Source organism: Leucoraja erinacea, chromosome 14, assembly GCF_028641065.1.
Source record: "Leucoraja erinacea ecotype New England chromosome 14, Leri_hhj_1, whole genome shotgun sequence".
NCBI classification, from domain to species: Eukaryota; Metazoa; Chordata; class Chondrichthyes; order Rajiformes; family Rajidae; genus Leucoraja; species Leucoraja erinaceus.
The window spans coordinates 37195904-37218688 of record NC_073390.1 but is presented as its reverse complement, the minus strand read 5'-3'; the positions used below and the strand labels follow the sequence as shown (position 1 = coordinate 37218688).

Sequence of the window (22785 nt, the reverse complement as noted above, 5' to 3'; positions counted from 1 at the left end):
TTAGGGGTTCAGTATTGATGTGGATAGAGAACTGGCTGACAGACAGGAAACAAAGAGTAGGAGTTAACGGGTCCTTTACAGAATGGCAGGCAGTGACTAGTGGGGTACCGCAAGGCTCAGTGCTGGGACCCCAGCTATTTACAATATATATTAATTGCGAGGGAATTGAATGCAACATCTCCAAGTTTGCGGATGACAAGAAGCTGGGGGGCAGTGTTAGCTGTGAGGAGGATGTTAGGAGGCGGCAAAATAGAAACATAGAAACATAGAAAGTAGGTGCGAGAGCAGACCACCAGGTCCATCGAGCCCGCACCGCCATTCGCTCATGGCTGAACACTAAACAGACACACTTACCCACAAACAGTAGACACAAGACACAGAACACAAGACACTACCCTCCCCTTTATACCGCTATCACCCCTCTCCACCCCAAGAACCTCGTGATCTCCTGGGGGAGGCAAAAAACCGGATAAAAACCCAGGTCCAATTCGGGAAAAAAAACCGGGAAATTCCTCTCCGACCCCTGTAAATGATTTGGATAGGCTGGGTGAGTGGGCAAATGCATGGCAGATGCAGTATAATGTGGATAAATGTGAGGTTATCCACTTTGGTGGCAAAAACAGGAAAGTAGACTATTACCTGAATGGTGGCCGATTAGGAAAATGGGAGATGCAACGAGACCTGGGTGTCATGGTACACCAGTCATTGAAAGTAGGCATGCAGGTGCAGCAGGCAGTGAAGAAAACGAATGGTATGTTAGCATTCATAGCAAAAGGATTTGAGTATAGGAGCAGGGTGGTTTTACTGCAGTTGTACAGGGTCTTGGTGAGACCACACCTGGAGTATTACGTACAGTTTTGGTCTCCTAATCTGAGGAAGGACATTCTTGCCATAGAGGGAGTACAGAGAAGGTTCACCAGACTGATTTCTGGGATGTCAGGACTTTCATATGAAGAAAGACTGGATAGACTCGGCTTGTACTGGGGAGGGTATATGAGTAGAAGGGGTGGGGAGAATAGAAAGGGGGGGGGGGGGGGGGGGGGGGGGGGCTGGGGAGATGTGGGAGTGCACCCAGTTGTAAAGGGAAGAATAGATTGGGTGGATATTGCTAAAATTTCCCTTCAGCTGAAGTGTCCATAACCAGAGAGCAAAGATTAGTGGTAAGTGATTTAGTGAGTACTTGGGGATTTTTTTTTATTGCTGATAGAGTGGGAGGAATCTGGAATACACTGCCTGTGGGGTAGTAGAGACAGGTGCTCTCACAATATTAAAGATGTATCTGAATGAATCCTTTAACTGCCTGGCGTAGAAGGTTATGGTCTGAATAGTGGGAAACTGGATAAGGATAGATGGGTACTTGATGACCAGGAGAGTAACAAAGGCAGGTTTCTGTGCTGAATGACTCTAAGACTCTGAACTTTAAGGCACCTCAATACAAGCAGAAATCAGCAGAACATCTGATATTTCAATATTTACTGCATTGAGAATAATGATATGCCTGTTTCTGATATTAGTTAGAAAACTGGAGCCAACTTTAGCAAATGAGTCATAAACAATTTAATTACTCAGTTTCATAGTTCCTTTTGGTCAAAGCACCTGCTTTAATGAAGAACAGGTGCCAGGGTAAAACAAGAAACCAGTTTAAATGTTGACACCTGAAGCAGCTGACGCAGGAATTTTAAAAGGTTTATTAAAGTTCCATTCTGGATTTCAAAAGTCATAATTCTATTCGGCATTCAATACTAGAAGCCTCACATTGAATGTTTGGAATCCCTCAAGTTGGCTTTCCTGAGATTCTGAACTTTAGGATCAATCCCCTTGCTCTTTGTTTTATTCCATCTCGTGTCTGATGAAGTTGGAAAGATGTTTGTGATGAGCTTTAGTTTACCCTTCTGCTGACAATGCTGTAAGTGGTTTACCATTGGCTAGGTTTCCGTTAGTGAGGCAAAATAAATTACCGAAGAAGAAATCTGAAATAAATATCTTTATTTTTCATTCGCTCACATTTTTGAAATACACAGAGGTGGCAATTAACACGGTGCTACTTGAACTCTGAGATATTCCTTGGCATCATTCACTTTCCAATAAATTAAACATAGATTGACTGACACATATGCAGGTGATAATATTACATTCATCGTCATTTAATTCACAACCAGCATGATGTAGCAAAAAATTAAATAAGAATATACAGTTATTCTTCATTAAGTTCAGCAGAACATACTAAAAATAAAGTGGCTTACACATCAATTGTGACTGATACAAATTACGGAAGTTTTAATAAACTTTCATTGTCTGGGCATAGATACTATGCAGGATGGATTCTTGAAATAAATCCAGCTAAATGCAGCCAACTTCTTTCCTCGAGACATGGCTCAATCTTGTGACATTTTTCTCAGCTTTTTGCTGTGAAGACAAAGAGATCAATGTTTCAAATAATCAAATATTATAATGAAAGAAATCAATAAAAATGCTGTCAATAATATCTAAATATCAAATATTGCTGAGTAGTCTACATTTTACAGCAGCTTTGCAAAGAAAATGATTTTTTAAAGATTTATATTCAGAAGTTTGATTGTGGATGCAACCCTCATCTACTCTTGATTGGCAACACTTTATACATTTCAGATCACTGCTGTGGCCTTCTCAATGTTATCAATCATTTATTATGTTGCTTACCTCAAAAAATTCAGTGCTTTCTTCACCCAATGGTGCTCAGGATCTGCACACACTGCTCTTCCTCTGACGGTGTAGAATCTATAAAATATTTAAGTTGTTGTTCTATTAATTGAAAAACCTAATAAATATAATTCTATGATCATAAGCTATATATTATCGATTTGTACTTACATAATTGCATCTATCTCACATATTTCATTGGATTTTTGCTCCATGTAACCAGAGATCAATTTTTGTGGCAGTCGCTTCTTTGAATAAGCGAGGCAGCAGTCGCCGTATGTTGCAGCTGGAAGAATGAAAAATATAGTCATGCATGTAGCACAAGTAAATAACTTTAAAATCTAATTAGTGGGAATGTGTGAAAAGGCATCTCTAAGACTTACCTGATAGTGTATTGTCAAACATGTTCAGTACAATCAAAGAGAGCATAGCTGCTGGGAGAAGTCTCTTGAGAGTGTTCATTGTTGATCACTGGTTTATAAGATAACTTTGCTGTGGATTACGTTGAGTTGGTAATGGTGATCTGATGTGCTTTTTTGATTCTGGCAACTGCTTATATACACTTTGATTGGGACATTTTTTGAAACAAGGAAATGCAACACATGACCTCTGGATTTTCCACGATGTTACCTCACCTGATTACACCACGCTATTTATAAATATATCTTGGCAGCCTGATTTCATTATCTACGTACTTCCTAATACCTTTGTTTCACTACCCACGATCAATTGAAGCAGGTAGTATTTACTTCTTATGTTATTTCCATTTAGATTCAAAATGTAACACAGCACAACACAACACAGCTAAAGAGAACAGCCTTTCAAACTTGGCCAGCTCTGCAGTACAAATTGGCTATTAATTGCAAAATTACTGAACAAAATAGATGAATCTAAAAAGTCAATTAAAAAAAAATATCTGCAGTCATTTTTTAAGCACAATGAAACAATAATTTGAATCAGAGCTAATTCAGAGAAATCAGCTTAGAAATTAAATCATAAGGCATATTGTGTGCATTGTGTAATTCATTTTAGGTTTAAAAAAGGGGAATAGTAAAATTTATCAAATCCCGCAAAGTGAGTGACAGATTTCTCTTTCCCACGTGATAGAGTGGAACTTCATGATCTTCTTGGTCCTTGCAGCTTGGTCTGTGGATTTAAGGGTGATTCATGGCAGAACAGACCTCTGCAGTACTTCTGGTGTCTGTAGTGTTCCATGTATCTGCCTATCAAATACCTATCAAATACCTCCCTCGTCTGGTGCACCTATTCCATGTAACACTTTGTCTTGCCTCCCTCCTTCCCAGCATTCTTCCCACCACCTCCTCCTCTACAATCAATCTGAAGAAGGGTCCCGACCTGAAACTTCACCTATCCATGTTTGCCAGGGATGCTGCCTGACCCGATGTGTTACTCCAGCAATTTGTGTCGTTTTGTGTAAATCACTTTCTGCAGTTTGTTGTTTCTATTTCATGATCTTAGTCATTGCATCTTGGTCTGTGGATTCATGGGTCACTCATGAAGGAATAGGCCTCTGCTGCACCTCTAAGGTCCACAATGACCCACCCTCCGTTAAAAGCAAAATCATGTCCAGGTCCGACCCTTTGAAGTAATACTACATTTGGAACCTGTCTCAGATATAGTTATATTAAAATACTTCTTATGACAGTAAATCTTCCTAAAGCCCCTTATCTTATCCCTCTCTCCCACGTATTTGTACATTACTTCAACTAATCCTCCATGTGCAACTCAGGATTAAAGTCAGGAAAGTCACTCACGGGACCATGGGCTGGAATCTTCCAAGCTGTACTATTTTAGTTAAAACATAAGCAGACTTCACATTGGCTGTGCATTCATATTTCTGGCTGGTGCTATCCATGAACTAAGCACATCAATGAAAATCATACAACAACCATTTAGATTGGCATAACGTACGTTTGGGTGCCACAAGCCCATGTTCCCCTGCAGGATACCAGACCAGATGCTGGGAAAACCCTAGAGGCAAATCACAAACTTGGTGGAAGATATCGTACACCTTTCCTTTGTACCACCAGGGGTGCCGCACGATTGCAGCCCCGCCAACAGTCTCAATGTTTTTTTGTCTATTTTTGCATTTTTAGTGTGTTTTAAAAGTCTGTGTAAATGTTCTCTGGTTTGTTTTATGTGGGGGGATGGGGAGGAGGTCGGGTGAAACTTTTTTTTAGTTTCTTACCTTGCTGGAGATGCGATTGTTTTCCAGGTCGCTTCTCCGGTTGCTCTGCGGCCTACAATCTATGGAGCTGGAGGCCTCCTCGGACTGACTTTGAGCCCCACTGCGGGGCGTGGACTTACCATTAGAGCCGATCCTTTGCCTCGGATCACTCCAACCACAGCCTGCGGACTTTACATCGAGATCTCGCAGTGTCGGGAGAGGCTAGTTGGGAGCTCCAACGACGCAGAGGCTCGAACAGCCCCGACGCAGGATTCGATCGCCTGGCGTGGGGGAGCTGACATCCCCCCCGATGCAGGAGCTGATCGCCCTGATGCAGAGGCCCAAAACATTGTCAGCTACGGGAGTCAAGATCATCCCGTCAACGGAGGGCTCGACGTGCCCGACTGCAGAAGAACAAAGAAGGGAAGAGATTTGAACTTTTCTTTCGCCTTCCATTACAGTGAGGAATGTGGAGGAGTCGCCGTCCTGTGGTGGATGCTTATTTTAACATGTATTTTGTGTGTTCCGTTGCTTTTTATTTGTATCACTGACTTGGCAAATGAAATTCCTCATATGTTGCAAAACAAACTCGGCTAATAAAGTATTATTGTGATTGATTGTGATTGTGAGATATCACACACAAATCAAACAGTGCAGTGCAAAAAATATTGCTCTATTTAATCCAACTTCGACACACTAAAGTTAAAGTCGTCGAGACCTTATACAAAGCACAGGATCTGCCCAGGGGTGAAGCAACAAATTTAAAGTGCAAGACTTTTGAAATAATGCAAAAATCTGATTAAGAGTACTGAAGGAATTCAGCTGAAATGATTCCAGGAATGAAAGGCTGCAGTGATGATGTGCTTCCAAAGGCGAATTACGTCAACCTAAATGACATTATGTGATTTTCATTCATGTGGACTTAGTTCATGATATTGGTCTTCTTTGGCTGCAGATGGCCTTGAGTGCTGTCTTTGTGCAGTGCGAACTTTCTGCTTGCACCCATATGGATTTTCCCTGGTAGCTCCAGATTCCACCCACATCTTGATGACATGCTGCTCGGTTTACTTAATGATTGCAGATACTGTAGCTTCTGGTGTAGGTGTGTGGCATGCAAATCGGGGTGGAGTCAATGGGCAGCTCAGAGAGAATATGTTGCACAAGAAAATAAAAGGTTTATTGATGGGATTGCACTGTAAGCTGACGTAGGCTTCAAAGGCCCAATGGCCTCCTCCCTCATATGAAAATATGAAATATATTATGAAAATATGGAGAGGACTGACTGATTCCTGGGATGTCAGGACTTTCATATGAAGAAAGACTGGATAGACTCAGTTTATACTCGCTAGAATTTAGAAGATTGAGGGGGGATCTTATAGAAACTTACAAAATTCTTAAGGGGTTGGACAGGCTAGATGCAGGAAGATTGTTCCCGATGTTGGGGAAGTCCAGAACAAGGGGTCACAGCTTAAGGATAAGGGGGAAATCTTTTAGGACAGAGATGAGGAAAACATTTTTCACACAGAGAGTGGTGAATCTGTGGAATTATCTGCCACAGAAGGTAGTTGGGGCCAGTTCATTGGCTATATTTACGAGGGAGTTAGATGTGGCCCTTGTGACTAAAGGGATCAGGGGGTATGGAGAGAAGGCAGGTACAGGATACTGAGTTGGATGATCAGCCATGATCATATTGAATGGCGGTGCAGGCTCGAAGGGCCGAATGGCCTACTCCTGCACCTATTTTCTATGTTTCTATGTTTCTAGGAAAGTTGTTCCAATAGCCGAAATATTGATAAATAGGTGAAAAGATGTTAAGTGGGTGGCCAGTGACACCAATGGAGCTTCTGGCTGCTGGTCCTGCTCCTGAAGGACCGTGTTGGGGCACTGGAGAAGCAGCTGGATGACCTCAGGGCCATCCGAGATAACGAAAGTTACCTGGACAAGACCTGCAGGAGGTTGTCTCGCAAAGGATACAGGAAGAACAAAGGTGCATGATTGAGAGAAAGGGGAGTAACCGTGGAGTGCAGGAGACCCGGGCGGCCGTGCCAAATGAAAACAGTTACACCCTCGTGGGAGCTGTCCGGGCAGACGGCGCTTCCAGTCCGAGCAGTGGACAGGTCAGCGGCTCCAATCCTAGAGATGAGACTCGACCGGCGAGATCGACGTCGGGCAGAGCCATAGTGGTGGGTGACACCATTGTCCGAGGTGCGGACTGGAGATTCTGTGGAGGCAGGCGAGACTTGAGAATGGTCTGTTGCATCCTTGGTGCCAGGGTTCAAGATATCACAATCCAAATTCAGAACATCCTCGAGAGGGAAGGTGAACAGTCGGCAGTAGTTGCGCACGTCGGCACAAACGACATCGGGAAGAAAAGAAAGCAGTTCTGCAACAAGAGTTTACAGAGTTAGGAAGAAGAGACTGAAAAGCAGGACTTCTAGGGTGGTTATCTCTGGATTGCTTCCAGTACCTCGTGCTAGTGACAACAGGAACAGGGAGATAGGAGGTCTTAATGTGTGGCTGCTTCAACGCAACAGAGAGGTTGGTGTTGGGAGGAATTTTTTTATTGCTGAGAGAGTGGGTGAAATCTGGAATGAACTGCCTGTGGGGTAGTAGAGACAGGTGCTCTCACAATATTAAAGATGTATCTGAATGAATCCTTTAAATGCCATGGCGTAGAAGGTTATGGTCAAAATGGTGGGAAAGTGGATTAGGATAGATGGGTACTTGATGACCAGGATAGGTCCAAAGGCAGGTTTCTGTCCTCAATGACTCTAAGACTCTGAACTTTCAGGCACCTCAATCCAAGCAGAAATTAGCAGAACATACGATATTTCAATATTTACTGCATTGAGAATAATGATATGCCTATTTCTGAGATTAGTTAGAAAACTGAAGCTAACTTCAGCAAATGTCATAAGCAATTTAATTACTTAGTTTCATTGTTCAATAGACAATAGACAATAGACAATAGGTGCAGTTGTAGGCCATTCGGCACTTCGAGCCAGCACCGCCATTCAATGTGATCATGGCTGATCATCCACAATCAGTACCCCATTCCTGCCTTCTCTCCATATACCTTAACTCCGCTATCCCTAAGAGCTCTATGTAACTCTCTCTTGAAAGCATCCAGAGAACTACCCTCAACCGCCCTCTGAGGCAGAGAATTCTACACACTCACAACATTCTGTGTGAATTTTTTTATTCTCATCTCCGTTCTAAATGGCTTACCACTTATTCTTAAACTATGGCCCCTGGTTCTGGACTCCCCCAACATCGGGACCATGTTTCCTGCCTCTAGCATGTCCAAACCTTTAATAATCTTATCTATTTCAATAAGATCCGCTCTCATCCTTCTAAATTCCAGAGTATACAAGCCCGGCCGTTCCAATCTAATGACAGGCCCGACATCCCGGGATTTAACCTTGTGAACCTATGTGCACTCCCTCAATAGCAAGAATGATCTTCCTCAAGTTTGGAGACTAAAACGGCACACAATACTCCAGGTGTGGTCTCACTAGGGCCCTGTACAACTGTAGGAGGACCTCTTTGTTCCTATACTCAACTCCTCTTGTTTAGAAGGCCAACATGCCATTCGCTTTCTTCACTGCCTTCCGTACCTGCATGCTTACTTTCAGTGACTGATGAACAAGGACCCCCAGATCCCGTTGTACTTCCCCTTTTCCCAACTTGACACCATTTAGATAATAATCTGACCATTTAGATAATAATCTGTTACTTTTGGTCAAAACATTTGCTTTAATAAAGACCAGGTGCCAGGGTAAAACAACAAACCAGTTTAAATGTTGACACCTGAAGCAGCTGACGCAGGAATTTTACAAAGTTTATTAAAGTTCCATTCTGGATTTCAAAAGTCATAATTCAGTTAGGAATTCAATACTAGAAGCCTCACATTGAATGTTTGGAATCCCTCAAGTTGGTTTTCCTGGGATTCCGAACAATAGGATCAATCCCCCTGCTCTTTATTTTATTCCATCTCGTGTCTGATGAAGTTGGAAAGATGTTTGTGATGAGCTTTAGTTTACCCTTCTGCTGACAATGCTGTAAGTGGTTTACCATTGGCTAGGTTTCCGTTAGTGAGGCAAAATAAATTACCGAAGAAGAAATCTGAAATAAATATCTTTATTTTTCAATCGCTCCCATTTTTGAAATACACAGAGGTGGCAATTAATACGGTGCTACTTGAACTCTGAGATATTCCTTGGCATCTTTCACTTTCCAATAAATTAAATATAGATTGACTGACACATATCCAGGTGATAATATTACATTCATCGTCATTTAATTCACAACCAAAATGATGTAGCAAAAAATTAAATAAGAATATACAGTTAAGTTACTTCATTAAGTTCAGTAGAACATACTATAAATAAAGGGGCTTACACATCAATTGTGATTGATACAAATTACATAAGTTTTAATAAACTTTCATTGTCTGGGCATAGATACTATGCAGGATGGATTCTTGAAATAAATCCAGCTAAATGCAGCCAACTTCTTTCCTCGAGACATGGCTCAATCTTGTGACATTTTTCTCAGCTTTTTGCTGTGAAGACAAAGAGATCAATGTTTCAAATAATCAAATATTATAATGAAAGAAATCAATAAAAATGCTGTCAATAATATCTAAATATCAAATATTGCTAAGTAGTTTACATTTTACAGCAGCTTTGCAAAGAAAATGAAAATTTTCAGATTTATATTCAGAAGTTTGATTGTGGATGCAACCCTCATCTACTCTTGATTGGCAACACTTTATACATTTCAGATCACTGCTGTAGCTTTCTCAATGTTATCAGTCATTTATTATGTTGCTTACCTCAAAAAATTCAGTGTTTTCTTCACCCAATGGTGTTCAGGATCTGCACACACTGCTCTTCCTCTGACGGTGTAGAATCTATAAAATATTTAAATTGGTGGTTCTATTAATTTAAAATTCTAATAAATATTATTCTACAATCATAAGGAATATATTATTGAATTGTACTTACATAATTGCATCTATCTCACATATTTCATTGGATTTTTGCTCCATGTAACCAGAGATCAATTTTTGTGGCAGTCTCTTCCTCGAATATGCGAGACAGCAGTCTCTGTATGCTGCAGCTGAAAGAATGAAAAATATAGTCATGCATGTAGCACAAGTAAATAACTTTCTTTAAAATCTAATTTGTGGGAATGTGTTAAAAGGCATCACTAAGGCTTACCTGATAGTGTATTGCCAAACATGTTCAGTACAATCAATGAGAGCATAGCTGCTGGGAGAAGTCTCTTGAGAGTGTTCATTGTTGATCACTGGTTTATAAGATAATTTTGCTGTGGAGTACGTTGAGTTGGTAACGGTGATCTGATGTGCTTTTTTGATTCTGTCAACTGCTTATATACACTTTGATTGGGAAATATTTTGAAACAAGGAAATGCAACACATGACCTCTGGATTTTCCACGATATTACCTCACCTGATTACACCACACTGTTTGTAAATATATCTTGGCAGCCTGATAATATCGTCATCTACGTACTTCCCAATACCTTTGTTTCACTATCCACGATCAATTGAAGCAGGTAGTATTTATTTCTTATGTTATTTCCATTTAGATTCAAAATGTAACACAGCACAGTATAAATCTAAAGAGAACAGCCTTTCGAAGTTGACCAGCTCTGTAGTTCAAATTGGGTATTAAAAGCAAAATTACTGCACAAAATGGATCAATCAAAAAGAGAATTAGAAAAATATATATCTGCAGTCAGTTTTTAAGCACAATGAAACAATAATTTGAATTCAGAGAAATCAGCTTAGAAATTAAATCATAAAGCATATTGTGTGCAATGTGTAATTCATTTCATGTTTAAAAAAGGGGAATAGTAAAATGGTTCAAATCCCGCAAAGTGAGTGACAGATTTTTCTTTCCCACGTGCTTGAGTGGAATTTCATGATCTTGGTCCTTGCAGCTTGGTCTGTGGATTCAATGATGTCTCATGAAGTAACAGACCTCTGCAGTACTTCTGGAGTCTGTAGTGTCCCGTCTGTCCTGTCTTCCATGTATCTGTCTATCAAATACTTCCCTCGTCTGGTGCTCCTATTCCTTGTAACATTTTGTCTTGCCTCCCTACTCCCTACACCCACCTCCTCCTCTACAATCAGTCTGAAGAAGGGTCCCGACCTGAAACTTCACCTATCCATGTTTGCCAGGGATGCTGCCTGACCCGATGTGTTACTCCAGCACTTTGTGTCGTTTTGTGTAAATCACTTTCTGCAGTTTGTTGTTTCAATGTCATGATCTTGGTCCTTGCATCTTGGTCTGTGGATTCATGGGTCACTCATGAAGGAATAGGCCTCTGCAGGACCTCTAAGGTCCACAGTGACCCACCCTCCTTTAAAAGCAAAATCATGTCCAGGTCCGCGCCTGTGAAGTAATACTACATTTGGAACCTGTCTCATATATAGTTATATTAAAATATTTCCTGACAGTGAATCTTCCTAAAGCCCCTTATCTTATCCCTCCCTCCCACATCTTCGTACATTACTTCAACTAATCCTCCATGTGCAACTCAGGACTAAAGTCAGGAAAGTCACTCACGGGACCATGGGCTGGAATCTTCCAAGCTGTACTATTTTAGTTAAAACATAAGCAGACTTCACAATGGCTGTGCATTCATATTTCTGGCTGGTGCTATCCATGAACTAAGCACATCAATGAAAATCATACATCAGCCATTTAGATTGGCATAACCTACGTTTGGGTGCCACAAGCCAAGGTTCCCCTGCACGATACCAGACCAGATGCTGGGAAAACCCTAGAGGCAAATCACAGACTTGGTGGAAGATATCATACACCTTTGCTTTGTACCACCAGGGGTGCCGCACGATTGCAGCCCCGCCAACAGTCTCAATGTTTTTTTGTCTATTTTTGCATTTTTAGTGTGTTTTAAAAGTCTGTGTAAATGTTCTCTGGTTTGTTTTATGTGGGGGGATGGGGATGAGGTCGGGGGAAACTTTTTTTTAGTTTCTTACCTTGCTGGAGATGCGATTGTTTTCCAGGTTGCTTCTCCGGTTGCTCTGCGGCCTACAATCTATGGAGCTGGAGGCCTCCTCGGACTGACTTTGAGCCCCACCGCGGGGCGTGGACTTACCATTAAAGCCGATCCCTTGCCTCGGATCACTCCAACCACAGCCTGCAGACTTTACATCGAGATCTCGCAGTCTCGGGAGAGGCTAGTTGGGAGCTCCAACGACGCAGAGGCTCGACCAGCCCCGACGCGGGATTCGATCGCCTGGCGCGGGGGAGCTGACATCCCCCCGATGCAGGAGCTGATCACCCCGATACAGTGGCCCAAAACATTTTCAGCTACGGGAGTCAAGATCATCCCGTCAACGGAGGGCTCGACGTCCCCGACTGCTGGAGAACAAAGAAGGGAAGAGATTTGAATTTTTCTTTCGCCTTCTATTATGACAGGGAGAGGCTTCAGAGGGTAACTAGGACAGCACAGAAGATCATTGGTTGCCCTCTCCCCTCCCTGATGGATATTTACACCTCCCGCTGCCTTAGCAGGGTAAAGAATATCATCAAGGACAGCTCCCATCCTGCGTTTGGACTGTTCGACCTGCTGCCCTCTGGAAGGCGCTATAGGTGCATCAAATCTAGGACAAACAGACTCAGGAATAGTTGTTTTCCGAAAGTCATAACTACTCTTAATTCACACATGCACTGACTTCACAGCCCAACACCCGGACTTCCATCCATTCAAAGTATTGAAATTTGGAACTGTAATGTGTATTGTAACTGTAATTTTCATATTTTTTAAAAACATTTTTAATATTTAATATAATCTTTAAACATCTGCCTAAGAATACTACCTATTCATCCTTCACCATTTTGCCTTTATAGATATGTATATAGCGCCGCAGAATTGTGCACCTATCCCCCCCCTCTACCTTTTGTTTTTGTTTTCAGTTTCTTGTTTTTTGTCCTAAATTATATGTATGCACTGAGTACGAGCTGCTTTTAATCTCATTGTACATGTATAGTGACAATAAATGGCATATCTATATCTATATTTATTACAGTGAGGAATGTGGAGGAGTCACTGTGGTGGATGCTTATTTTAACATGTATTTTGTGTGTTCCGTTGCTTTTTATTTGTATCACTGACTTGGCAAATGAAATTCCTCATATGTTGCAAAACTTACTCGGCTAATAAAGTATTATTGTGATTGATTGTGATTATGAGATATCACACACAAATCAAACAGTACAGTGCAAAAAATATTGGTCTATTTAATCCAACTTTGACACACTAAAGTTAAAGTCGTCGAGACCTTATACAAAGCACAGGATCTGCCCAGGGGTGAAGCAACAAATTCTAAGTACCAGACTTTTGAAAGAATGCTAAAATCTGAATAAGAGTGCTGAAGGGTTCAGCTGACACTATTCCAGGAATGAAAGGTCGCAGTCATGATGTGCTTCCAAAGGCAAGTTACGTCAACCTAAATGGCATTATGTGATTTTAATTTGTGTACACTTAGTTCATGATATTGGTCTTCTTTGACTGGAAATGGCCTTGAGTGCTGTCTTTGTGCAGTGCGAACATTCTGCTTGCACCCATATGGATTTTTCCTGGTAGCTCCAGATTCCACCCACATCCTGATGACATGCTGCTCGGTTTAATTAATGACTGCAGATACTGTAGCTTCCGGAGTAGGTGTGTGGCATGCAAATCGGGGTGGAGTCAATGGGCAGCTCAGAGAGAATACGTTGCACAAGAAAATTAAAGGTTTACTGATGGGATTGCACTGAAAGCTGACGTAGGCTTCAAAGGCTCAATGGCCTCCTCCCTCATATGAAAATATGAAATATATTATGAAAATATGGAGAGGATTTTCATAAACATAAAGGAATAAATATATCATGTTGCTATGAAGTGAAAGTTGTTCCAATAGCCGAAACATTGATAAATAGGTGAAAAGATGTTAAGTGGGTGGCCAGGGACACAGATGGAGCTACTGGCTGCTGGTCCTGCTCCTGAAGGACCGTGTTCGGGCACTGGAGAAGCAGCTGGATGACCTCAGGGCCATCCGAGATAACGAAAGTTACCTGGACAGGACCTGCAGGAGGTTGTCTTGCAAAGGATACAGGAAGAACAAAGGTGAATGACTGAGAGAAAGGGGAGTAACCGTGGAGTGTAGGAGACCCAGGCTGCTGTGCCAAATGAAAGCAGTTACACCCTCGTGGGAGCTGTCCAGGCAGATGGCGCTTCCCGTCCGAGCAGTGGACAGGTCAGCGGCTCCAATCCTAGAGATGAGACTCGCCCGGCGAGATCGACGTCGGGCAGAGCCATAGTGGTGGGTGACACCATTGTCCGAGGTGCGGACTGGAGATTCTGTGGAGGCAGGCGAGACTTGAGAATGGTCTGTTGCATCTTTGGTGCCAGGGTTCAAGATATCACAAACCAAATTCAGAACATCCTCGCGAGGGAAGGTGAACAGTCGGCAGTAGTTGTGCACGTCGGCACAAACGACATCGGGACGAAGAGAAAGCAATTCTGCAACGAGAGTTTACAGAGTTAGGAAGAAGACTGAAAAACAGGACTTCTAGGGTGGTTATTTCTGGATTGCTTCCAGTACCTCGTGCTAGTGACAACAGGAACAGGGAGATAGGAGGTCTTAATGTGTGGCTGAGGGTCTGGTGCAGGATGCAAGGATTTAGTTTTATCGACACTGGGATCTCTTCTGGGGTAGGGGTGACCTGTACAAAAGGGATGGGTTACACCTTAACTGGAGGGGGGGCGACTTTCTGGCAGGCAGGTTTGCTAGGGGAGGGATTGACAAATTGGGAGTATAAAGATGGAGTTAAAGGGGAAGTGAGTATAAGAAAAGTTACACAAGACTCCCAAATTAATGGGAATGAAAGTTCGAGAAGGGATAAGAGAGTACAATCAGAGCCAATTGTGAGCGGTGTGAGATGGGAGGTGAATTCTGAAGTCAAAGTGTTGTATATGAATGCGCGAAGTATAAGAAATAAATTGGACGAGCTTGAGGCTCAGTTAGAAATTGGCAAGTATAATGTTGTTGGAATTACAGAGACATGGCTGCAAGAGGGCCAGGGCTGGGAACTGAATATTCAAGGGTATACCTCCTATCGAAAAGACAGACAGGTGGGCAGAGGGGGTGGGGAAACTCTGTTGATGAGGAATGAAATTCAGTCCCTTGCAAGGGGTGACATTGAAATAGGAGATGTGGAGTCAGTATGGATTGAACTAAGGAATTGTAAGGGTAAAAAGACCCTAATGGGAATTATCTACAGGCCCCCAAACAGTAGCCTGGATATAGGGTGCAAGTTGAATCAAGAGTTAAAATTGACATTTAGTAAAGGTAATGCCACGGTTGTTATAGGAGATTTGAACATGCAGGGACACTGGGAAAATCAGGTTGGTACTGGAGCCCAAGAAAGGAAGTTTGTGGAGTGCCTCCGTGATGGATTCTTAGAGCAGTTTGTACTGGAGCCTATCAGAGAGAAGGCCTTTAAGTGTCACTGCACAAGCCGAGTTCCACTGCACAAGTTCCACTGCACAATAGCATGTTGGATGTTGGGATGACAGGGAAGGCTAATCACTGCCTCGGTGAACGTCACAGAACATCTTCCCTTTACAATATATATGACAATCAAAAACAAATAGCAAGATGCATAAAAATATTGCTCTATTTAACCCAACTTCCAAATCATGATTTGAGCTCACGAGGGTAATTGCAAATTCTAACTACCAGACCGTTGGAAGGATGCGAAGGCCTGAAAAAGAGTGTTGGATGGATTGAGCTGGAACAATTGCAGGACTGAAATGTTGCAGTGATGTTAAAACAGTGGGGAAGCTGATGCTATTCTTCTTTGACTGGAGGTGGACTTGAGGGCTGTTGTTGTGCAGAGCAAACATTCTGCTTGCACCCATATGGATTTTTCCTGGTTGCTGTGGATTCATTCCACATGTTGATGACATGCTGCTAGGGTTAATTGCTGACTACAGATAGCTTCTGGTGTACGTGTGTGGCATGAGAATCAAGGTGGAGCTGATGGGCATGTAAGAGACAATGCGTTACACGAGCAATTAAAGATTGTTGAACTGCTGGGATTGCACCGAGAGCTGGCATTGACCTGCAAGGCCCAAAGGCCTCCTTTGTCACCAGAAATCTGTTGGAAATTAGAGAGGCTGTAGGGAGGCTGTTACGTTCATGGAGCATAACAGCAGAGCAACTTGAATCATCCAGCAACTTGTCGCACCTTTCAGCTCAAACAATATCTCTACCTTGCCATTTATGTTGTCGGGTCAAATCAAACACTGCGTGCACATTTAAGCTCCTCAACTCATCAATGAAATTTGATGCAAATCTAGATTTTGAATGGATTAAAAGTGTGCAGGAGATGAAAACGGCATGAAAAATGAATGCAGTCCATGTATATAAAAAAATAATTCAATTAAGTTGTTGAGAAACATGCTGTTCTAATATAGAATGCAGGTCGATATGAGTTGTTCCCAATTTGGTCATTTTCCATTTCAGGCAATGGAACAGGGCAGGTGGTTGAATAGATCGGGTTTGTTTTCAATAGAGTGGAAAGGGCGAAGGGGATTACCCAAGTGAAGTTTACGAAAAAAAAGAGGAGAATAAAAACACAAAGTGCTGAAGAAACTCAGCAGGATCTTTGCCAATATTTCTGCAAGACATGGATAGGCAACATTTCAGGTCGGATCTCTTCTGTTGAGGTGGAGGGAAAGGTAGAACAGAAGTGGGGCAGGACAAAGTCTGGCAAGTAATAGGTGGATACAGGCAAGGGGGCGGATGATTTGACAAAGGCTGGAGATGCAAAGGCCAAAAGGTGTAGGATAAGGAGAGAACATGGGAGAAATATGAGGCCAGAGGGAGGGATATGAGTAGAAGGGGATGGTGGGTTAGACTAGAAATGGGGGTGGGCTAGTGGGGGAAATGGGAGTGCACTCTGTTGAAAGAGAAGACTAGATTGGGAAGATGGTGATAACATTTCTCTTCAGCAGAAGTGTCCTTAACCAGAGCAGAGGTTAAGGGTAAGTGATTTAGTGAGTATTTGTGGATTTTTATTTATTGCTGAGAGAGTGGGTGAAATCTGGACTACACTGCCTGTGGGGTAGTAGAGACAGGTGCTCTCACAATATTAAATATGTATCTGAATGAATCCTTTAAATGCCATGGCGTAGAAGGTTATGGTCAAAATGGTGGGAAACTGGATTAGGATAGATTGGTACTTGATGACCAGGATAGGTCCAAAGGCAGGTTTCTGTGCTCAATGACTCTAAGACTCTGAACTTTCAGGCACCTCAATCCAAGCAGAAATTAGCAGAACATACGATATTTCAATATTTACTGCATTGAGAATAATGATATGCCTATTTCTGAGATTAGTTAGAAAACTGAAGCTAACTTCAGCAAATGTCAGAGGCAATTTAATTACTTAGTTTCATTGTTCAATAGACAATAGACATAGACAATAGGAGCAATAGTAGGCCATTCGACCCTTCGAGCCAGCACCACCATTCAATGTGATCATGGCTGATCATCCACGATCAGTACCCCGTTCCTGCCCTCTCTCAATATCCCTTAACTCCGCTATCCCTAAGAGCTCTATGTAACTCTCTCTTGAAAGCATCCAGAGAACCAGCCTCCACCGCCCTCTGAGGCAGAGAATTCCACACACTCGCAACATTCTGTGTGAATGTTTTTTCTCATCTACGTTCTAAATGGCTTACCACTTATTCTTAAACTATAGCCCCTGGTTCTGGACTGCCCCAACATCGGTACCATGTTTCCTGCCTCTAGCATGTCCAAACCTTTAATAGTTTTATATATTTCAATAAGATCCGCTCTCATTCTTCTAAATTCCAGAGTATACAAGCCCGGCCTTTCCAATCTAATGACAGGCCCGACATCCCGGGATTTAACCTTGTGAACCTATGTGCACTCCCTCAATAGCAAGAATGATCTTCCTCAAGTTTGGTGACCAAAACTACACACAATACTCCAGGTGTGGTCTCACTAGGGCCCTGTACAACTGCAGGAGGACCTCTTTGTTCCTATACTCAACGCCTCTTGTTATGAAGGCCAACATGCCATTCGCTTTCTTCACTGCCTTCCGTACCTGCATGCTTACTTTCAGTGACTGATGAACAAGGACCCCCAGATCCCGTTGTACTTCCCCTTTTCCCAACTTGACACCATTTAGATAATAATCTGATCATTTAGATAATAATCTGTTACTTTTGGTCAAAACATTTGCTTTAATAAAGACCAGGTGCCAGGGTAAAACAAGAAACCAGTTTAAATGTAGACACCTGAAGAAGCTGACGCAGGAATTTTACAAAGTTTATTAAAGTTCCATTCTGGATTTCAAAAGTCATAATTCAGTTAGGCATTCAATACTAGAAGCCTCACATTGAATTTTTGGAATCCCTCAAGTTGGTTTTCCTGGGATTCCGAACAATAGGAACAATCCCCCTGCTCTTTATTTTATTCCATCTCGTGTCTGATGAAGTTGGAAAGATGTTTTTGATGAGCTTTAGTTTACCCTTCTGCTGACAATGCTGTAAGTGGTTTACCATTGGCTAGCTTTCCGTTAGTGAGGCAAAATAAATTACCGAAGAAGCAATCTGAAATAAATATCTTTATTTTTCATTCGCTCCCATTTTTGAAATACACAGAGGTGGCAATTAACACGGTGCTACTTGAACTCTGAGATATTCCTTGGCATCTTTCACTTTCCAATAAATTAAACATAGATTGACTGACACATATGCAGGTGATAATATTACATTCATTGTCATTTAATTCACAACCAGAATGATGTAGTAAAAAATTAAATAAGAATATATAGTTAAGTTACTTCATTAAGTTCAGTAGAACATACTATAAATAAAGGGGCTTACACATCAATTGTGACTGATACAAATTACGGAAGTTTTAATAAACTTTCATTGTCTGGGCATAGATACTATGCAGGATGGATTCTTGAAATAAATCCAGCTAAATGCAGCCAACTTCTTTCCTCGAGATGTGGCTCAATCTTGTGACATTTTTCTCAGCTTTTTGCTGTGAAGACAAAGAGATCAATGTTTCAAATAATCAAATATTATAATGAAAGAAATCAATAAAAATGCTGTCAATAATATCTAAATATCAAATATTGCTGAGTAGTTTACATTTTACAGCAGCTTTGCAAAGAAAATGATTTTTTTCAGATTTATATTCAGAAGTTTGATTGTGGATGCAACACTCGTCTACTCTTGATTGGCAACACTTTATACATTTCAGATCACTGCTGTAGCTTTCTCAATGTTGTCAGTCAATTGTTATGTTGCTTACCTCAAAATATTCAGTGCTTTCTTCACCCAATGGTGCTCAGGATCTGCACACACTGCTCTTCCTCTGATGGTGTAGAATCTATAAAATATTTAAGTTGTTGTTCTATTAATTGAAAAATCTAATAAATATTATCCTACAATCATAAGGAATATATTATCGAATTGTACTTACATAATTGCATCTATCTCACATACTTCATTGGATTTTTGTTCCACATAACCAGAGATCAATTTTTGTGGCAGTCTCTTCCTCGAATATGCGAGACAGCAGTCTCTGTATGCTGCAGCTGAAAGAATGAAAAATATAGTCATGCATGTAGCACAAGTAAATAACTTTCTTTAAAATCTAATTAGTGGGAATGTGTTAAAAGGCATCTCTAAGGCTTACCTGATAGTGTATTACCAAACATGTTCAGTACAATCAATGAGAGCATAGCTGCTGGGAGAAGTCTCTTGAGGGTGTTCATTGCTGATCACTGGTTTATAAGATAACTTTGCTGTGGAGTATGTTGAGGTGGTAACGGTGATCTGATGTGCTTTTTTGATTCTGTCAACTGCTTATATACACTTTGATTGGGACATATTTTGAAACAAGGAAATGCAACACATGACCTCTGGATTTTCCACGATATTACCTCACCTGATTACACCACACTGTTTGTAAATATATCTTGGCAGCCTGATAATATCGTCATCTACGTACTTCCTAATACCTTTGTTTCACTACCCACGATCAATTGAAGCAGGTAGTATTTACTTCTTATGTTATTTCCATTTAGATTCAAAATGTAATACAGCACAACACAACACAGCTAAAGAGAACAGCCTTTCAAACTTGGCCAGCTCTGTAATACAAATTGGGTATTAAAAGCAAAATTACTGCACAAAATGGATGAATCTAAATAGAGAATTAAAAAAAATATATATCTGCAGTCATTTTTTAAGCACAATGAAACAATAATTTCTATTCAGAGAAATCAGCTTAGAAATTAAATCATAAAGCATATTGTGTGCATTGTGTAATTCCTTTCATGTTTAAAAAAGGGGAATAGTAAAATGGTTCAAATCCCGCAAAGTGATTGACAGATTTTTCTTTCCCACGTGCTTGAGTGGAACTTCATGATCTTGGTCCTTGCAGCTTGGTCTGTGGATTCAAGCATTACTCATGGCGGAACAGACCTCTGCAGTATTTCTGGAGTCTGTAGTGTCCCGTCTGCCCTGTCTTCCATGTATCTGTCTATTAAATACCTCCCTCGTCTGGTGCACCTATTCCTTGTAACACTTTGTCTTACCTCCCTCCTTCCCAGCATTCATCTCCCCACCTCCTCCTCTACAATCAGTCTGAAGAAGGGTCCCGACCTGAAACTTCACCTATCCATGTTTGCCAGGGATGCTGCCTGACCCGATGTGTTACTCCAGCACTTTGAGTCGTTTTGTGTAAACCACTATCTGCAGTTTGTTGTTTCTACTTCGTGATCTTGGTCCTTGCATCTTGGTCTGTGGATTCATGAAGGAATAGGCCTCTGCAATACTTCTGAAGTCCACAGTGACCCTCCTTTAAAAGCAAAATCATGTCCAGGTCCGAGCCTGTGATGTACTATTGTCTGTAACCTGTCTCAGATATAATTATATTAAAATATTTCCTATGACAGTGTTTCTTCCTAAAGCCCCTCATCTTATCCCTCCCTCCCACATCTTCGTACATTACTTCAACTAATCCTGCATGTGCAACTCGGGACTAAAGTCAGGAAAGTCACTCACAGGACCATGGGCTGGAATCTTCCAAGCTGTACTATTTAGTTCAAGCATAAGCAGACTTCACAAGGGCTTTGCATTCATATTTCTGGCTGGTGCTATCCATGAACTAAGCACATGAATTAAAATCATAGCAAAGAAAGAGAGCAAAGAAGGGAAGATATTTGAACCTTTTTTTCGCCTTCCATCACGGTGAGGAATGTGGAGGAGTCACTGTGGTGGATGCTTATGTTAAAATGTATTTTGTGTGTTCCGTTGCTTTTTATTTGTGTGACTGACTTGGTAAATAAAATTCCTCGTATGTTCCAAAACATACTCGGCTAAAAAGTATTATAGTGATTGATTGTGATTGTGAGATATCACACACAAATCAAACAGTACAGTGCAAAAAATATTGTTCTATTTAATCCAACTTCGACAGTTAAAGTCATCAAGACGTCATACAAACTATAGGATCTGCCCAGGGGTGAAGCAACAAATTCTAAGTACCAGACTTTTGAAAGAATGCAAAAATCTGAAAACAAGTGCTGGAGGGATTCAGATGGAACGATTCCAGGAATGTAAGGCTGCAGTGATGATGAGCTTCCAAAGGCGAGTTACGTCAACCTAAATGGCATTATGTGATTTCATTCATGTGGACTTAGTTCATGATATTGTTCTTCTTTGGCTACAGATGGCCTTGAGTGCTGTCTTTGTGCAGTGCAAACTTTCTGCTTGCACCCATATGAATTTTCCCTGGTAGCTCCAGATTCCTCCCACATCCTGTTGACATGCTGCTCGGCTTAATTAATGACAACAGATACTGTAGCTTCTGGTGTGGGTGTGTGGCATGCAAATCGGGGTGGAGCGATGGGCAGCCCAGAGAGAATACGATACATGAGAAAATAAAAGTATTGCTGGTGGGATTGCACTGAAAGCTGACGTAGGCTTCAAAAGCCCAGTGGCCTCCTCCCTCATATGAAAATATGAAATATATTAGGAAAATATGGAGAGGATTTTCATGATCATGAAGGAATTAAATGGTGAAATAAAGTGAAAATTATTCCAATAGCCATAACATTGATAAACAGGTGAAAAGATATTAAGTGATTGGCAAAAGAATATGAGTGAAACTGAAAGAAGATGATGAATATTTACACATTGGAACACACAAGTGATAGGATGGTGGATTTAGATTCAGTGGTAGATTTCAAAGGGAACTTTTGAATGATTGCTGGGCTTTTTAAAAAAAATCCCTCCAGTAAAACACAAAGTGCTGGAGTAAATCAGTGTGGCAGGCAGAATCTGTGAAGGGTGTGGATAGGTAACATTTTGGGGCAGGACCCTTCTTCAGACTGATGTGGGAGGGGGCAGAAACCTAGAAAAGTGGTGGGGGTAGGACAATGCCTGGCAATTGATGGGAAAATATCCAGTTGGTCACCTTTATTTAGTGTCTACTGTTGGAAATTGTACACTGAACGTTGAAAGAAGCTGTGAGCTGCAATAACTTCCTTTGTCAAATAAACAATATTTCATTGCCAGTGAGAACAGCCACTTGCTGAGGAGCAGAAGACATAAAATCTAACCTCAACATTCATTAGTATTTTGATAAAGGGAGCAGGGTGAAGGAATTGGAAAATTGTTCAATAAAATCATTTAAATCAATTTCCATACACATGGAATGAAATGCAGTGAAAAGCATAAACCTCGTTAGTGAAATTAAAACTATTTTTAAGAATATAAATTATTTAAATTGGTTCTATGTAAAAAGTAATTTCAGCTATCAA

General features: G+C 41.2%; 3 protein-coding genes across 3 annotated transcripts; all 3 read right to left on the bottom strand.

Annotated features, from left to right (window-relative positions):
* Window positions 1–1243: 1243 nt before the first annotated feature.
* Window positions 1244–4612, bottom strand: LOC129703583 (C-C motif chemokine 20-like). Its single transcript, XM_055646171.1, has 4 exons — window positions 3063–4612; window positions 2851–2965; window positions 2680–2757; window positions 1244–2406 (listed from the first exon to the last, which is right to left on the bottom strand). The coding sequence occupies exons 1-4, from the start codon at window positions 3139–3141 to the stop codon at window positions 2376–2378; spliced, it is 303 nt and encodes a 100-aa protein (XP_055502146.1). The 5' UTR covers window positions 3142–4612; the 3' UTR covers window positions 1244–2375.
* Window positions 4613–7300: 2688 nt separating this feature from the next.
* Window positions 7301–10363, bottom strand: LOC129703584 (C-C motif chemokine 20-like). The gene is made up of 4 exons (XM_055646172.1): window positions 10093–10363; window positions 9877–9991; window positions 9705–9782; window positions 7301–9431 (listed from the first exon to the last, which is right to left on the bottom strand). Exons 1-4 carry the CDS (start codon window positions 10169–10171, stop codon window positions 9401–9403), a joined length of 303 nt encoding a protein of 100 aa, XP_055502147.1. The 5' UTR covers window positions 10172–10363; the 3' UTR covers window positions 7301–9400.
* Window positions 10364–16834: 6471 nt separating this feature from the next.
* Window positions 16835–19809, bottom strand: LOC129703580 (C-C motif chemokine 20-like). Its single transcript, XM_055646167.1, has 4 exons — window positions 19653–19809; window positions 19437–19551; window positions 19266–19343; window positions 16835–18992 (listed from the first exon to the last, which is right to left on the bottom strand). The coding sequence occupies exons 1-4, from the start codon at window positions 19729–19731 to the stop codon at window positions 18962–18964; spliced, it is 303 nt and encodes a 100-aa protein (XP_055502142.1). The 5' UTR covers window positions 19732–19809; the 3' UTR covers window positions 16835–18961.
* Window positions 19810–22785: the final 2976 nt, after the last annotated feature.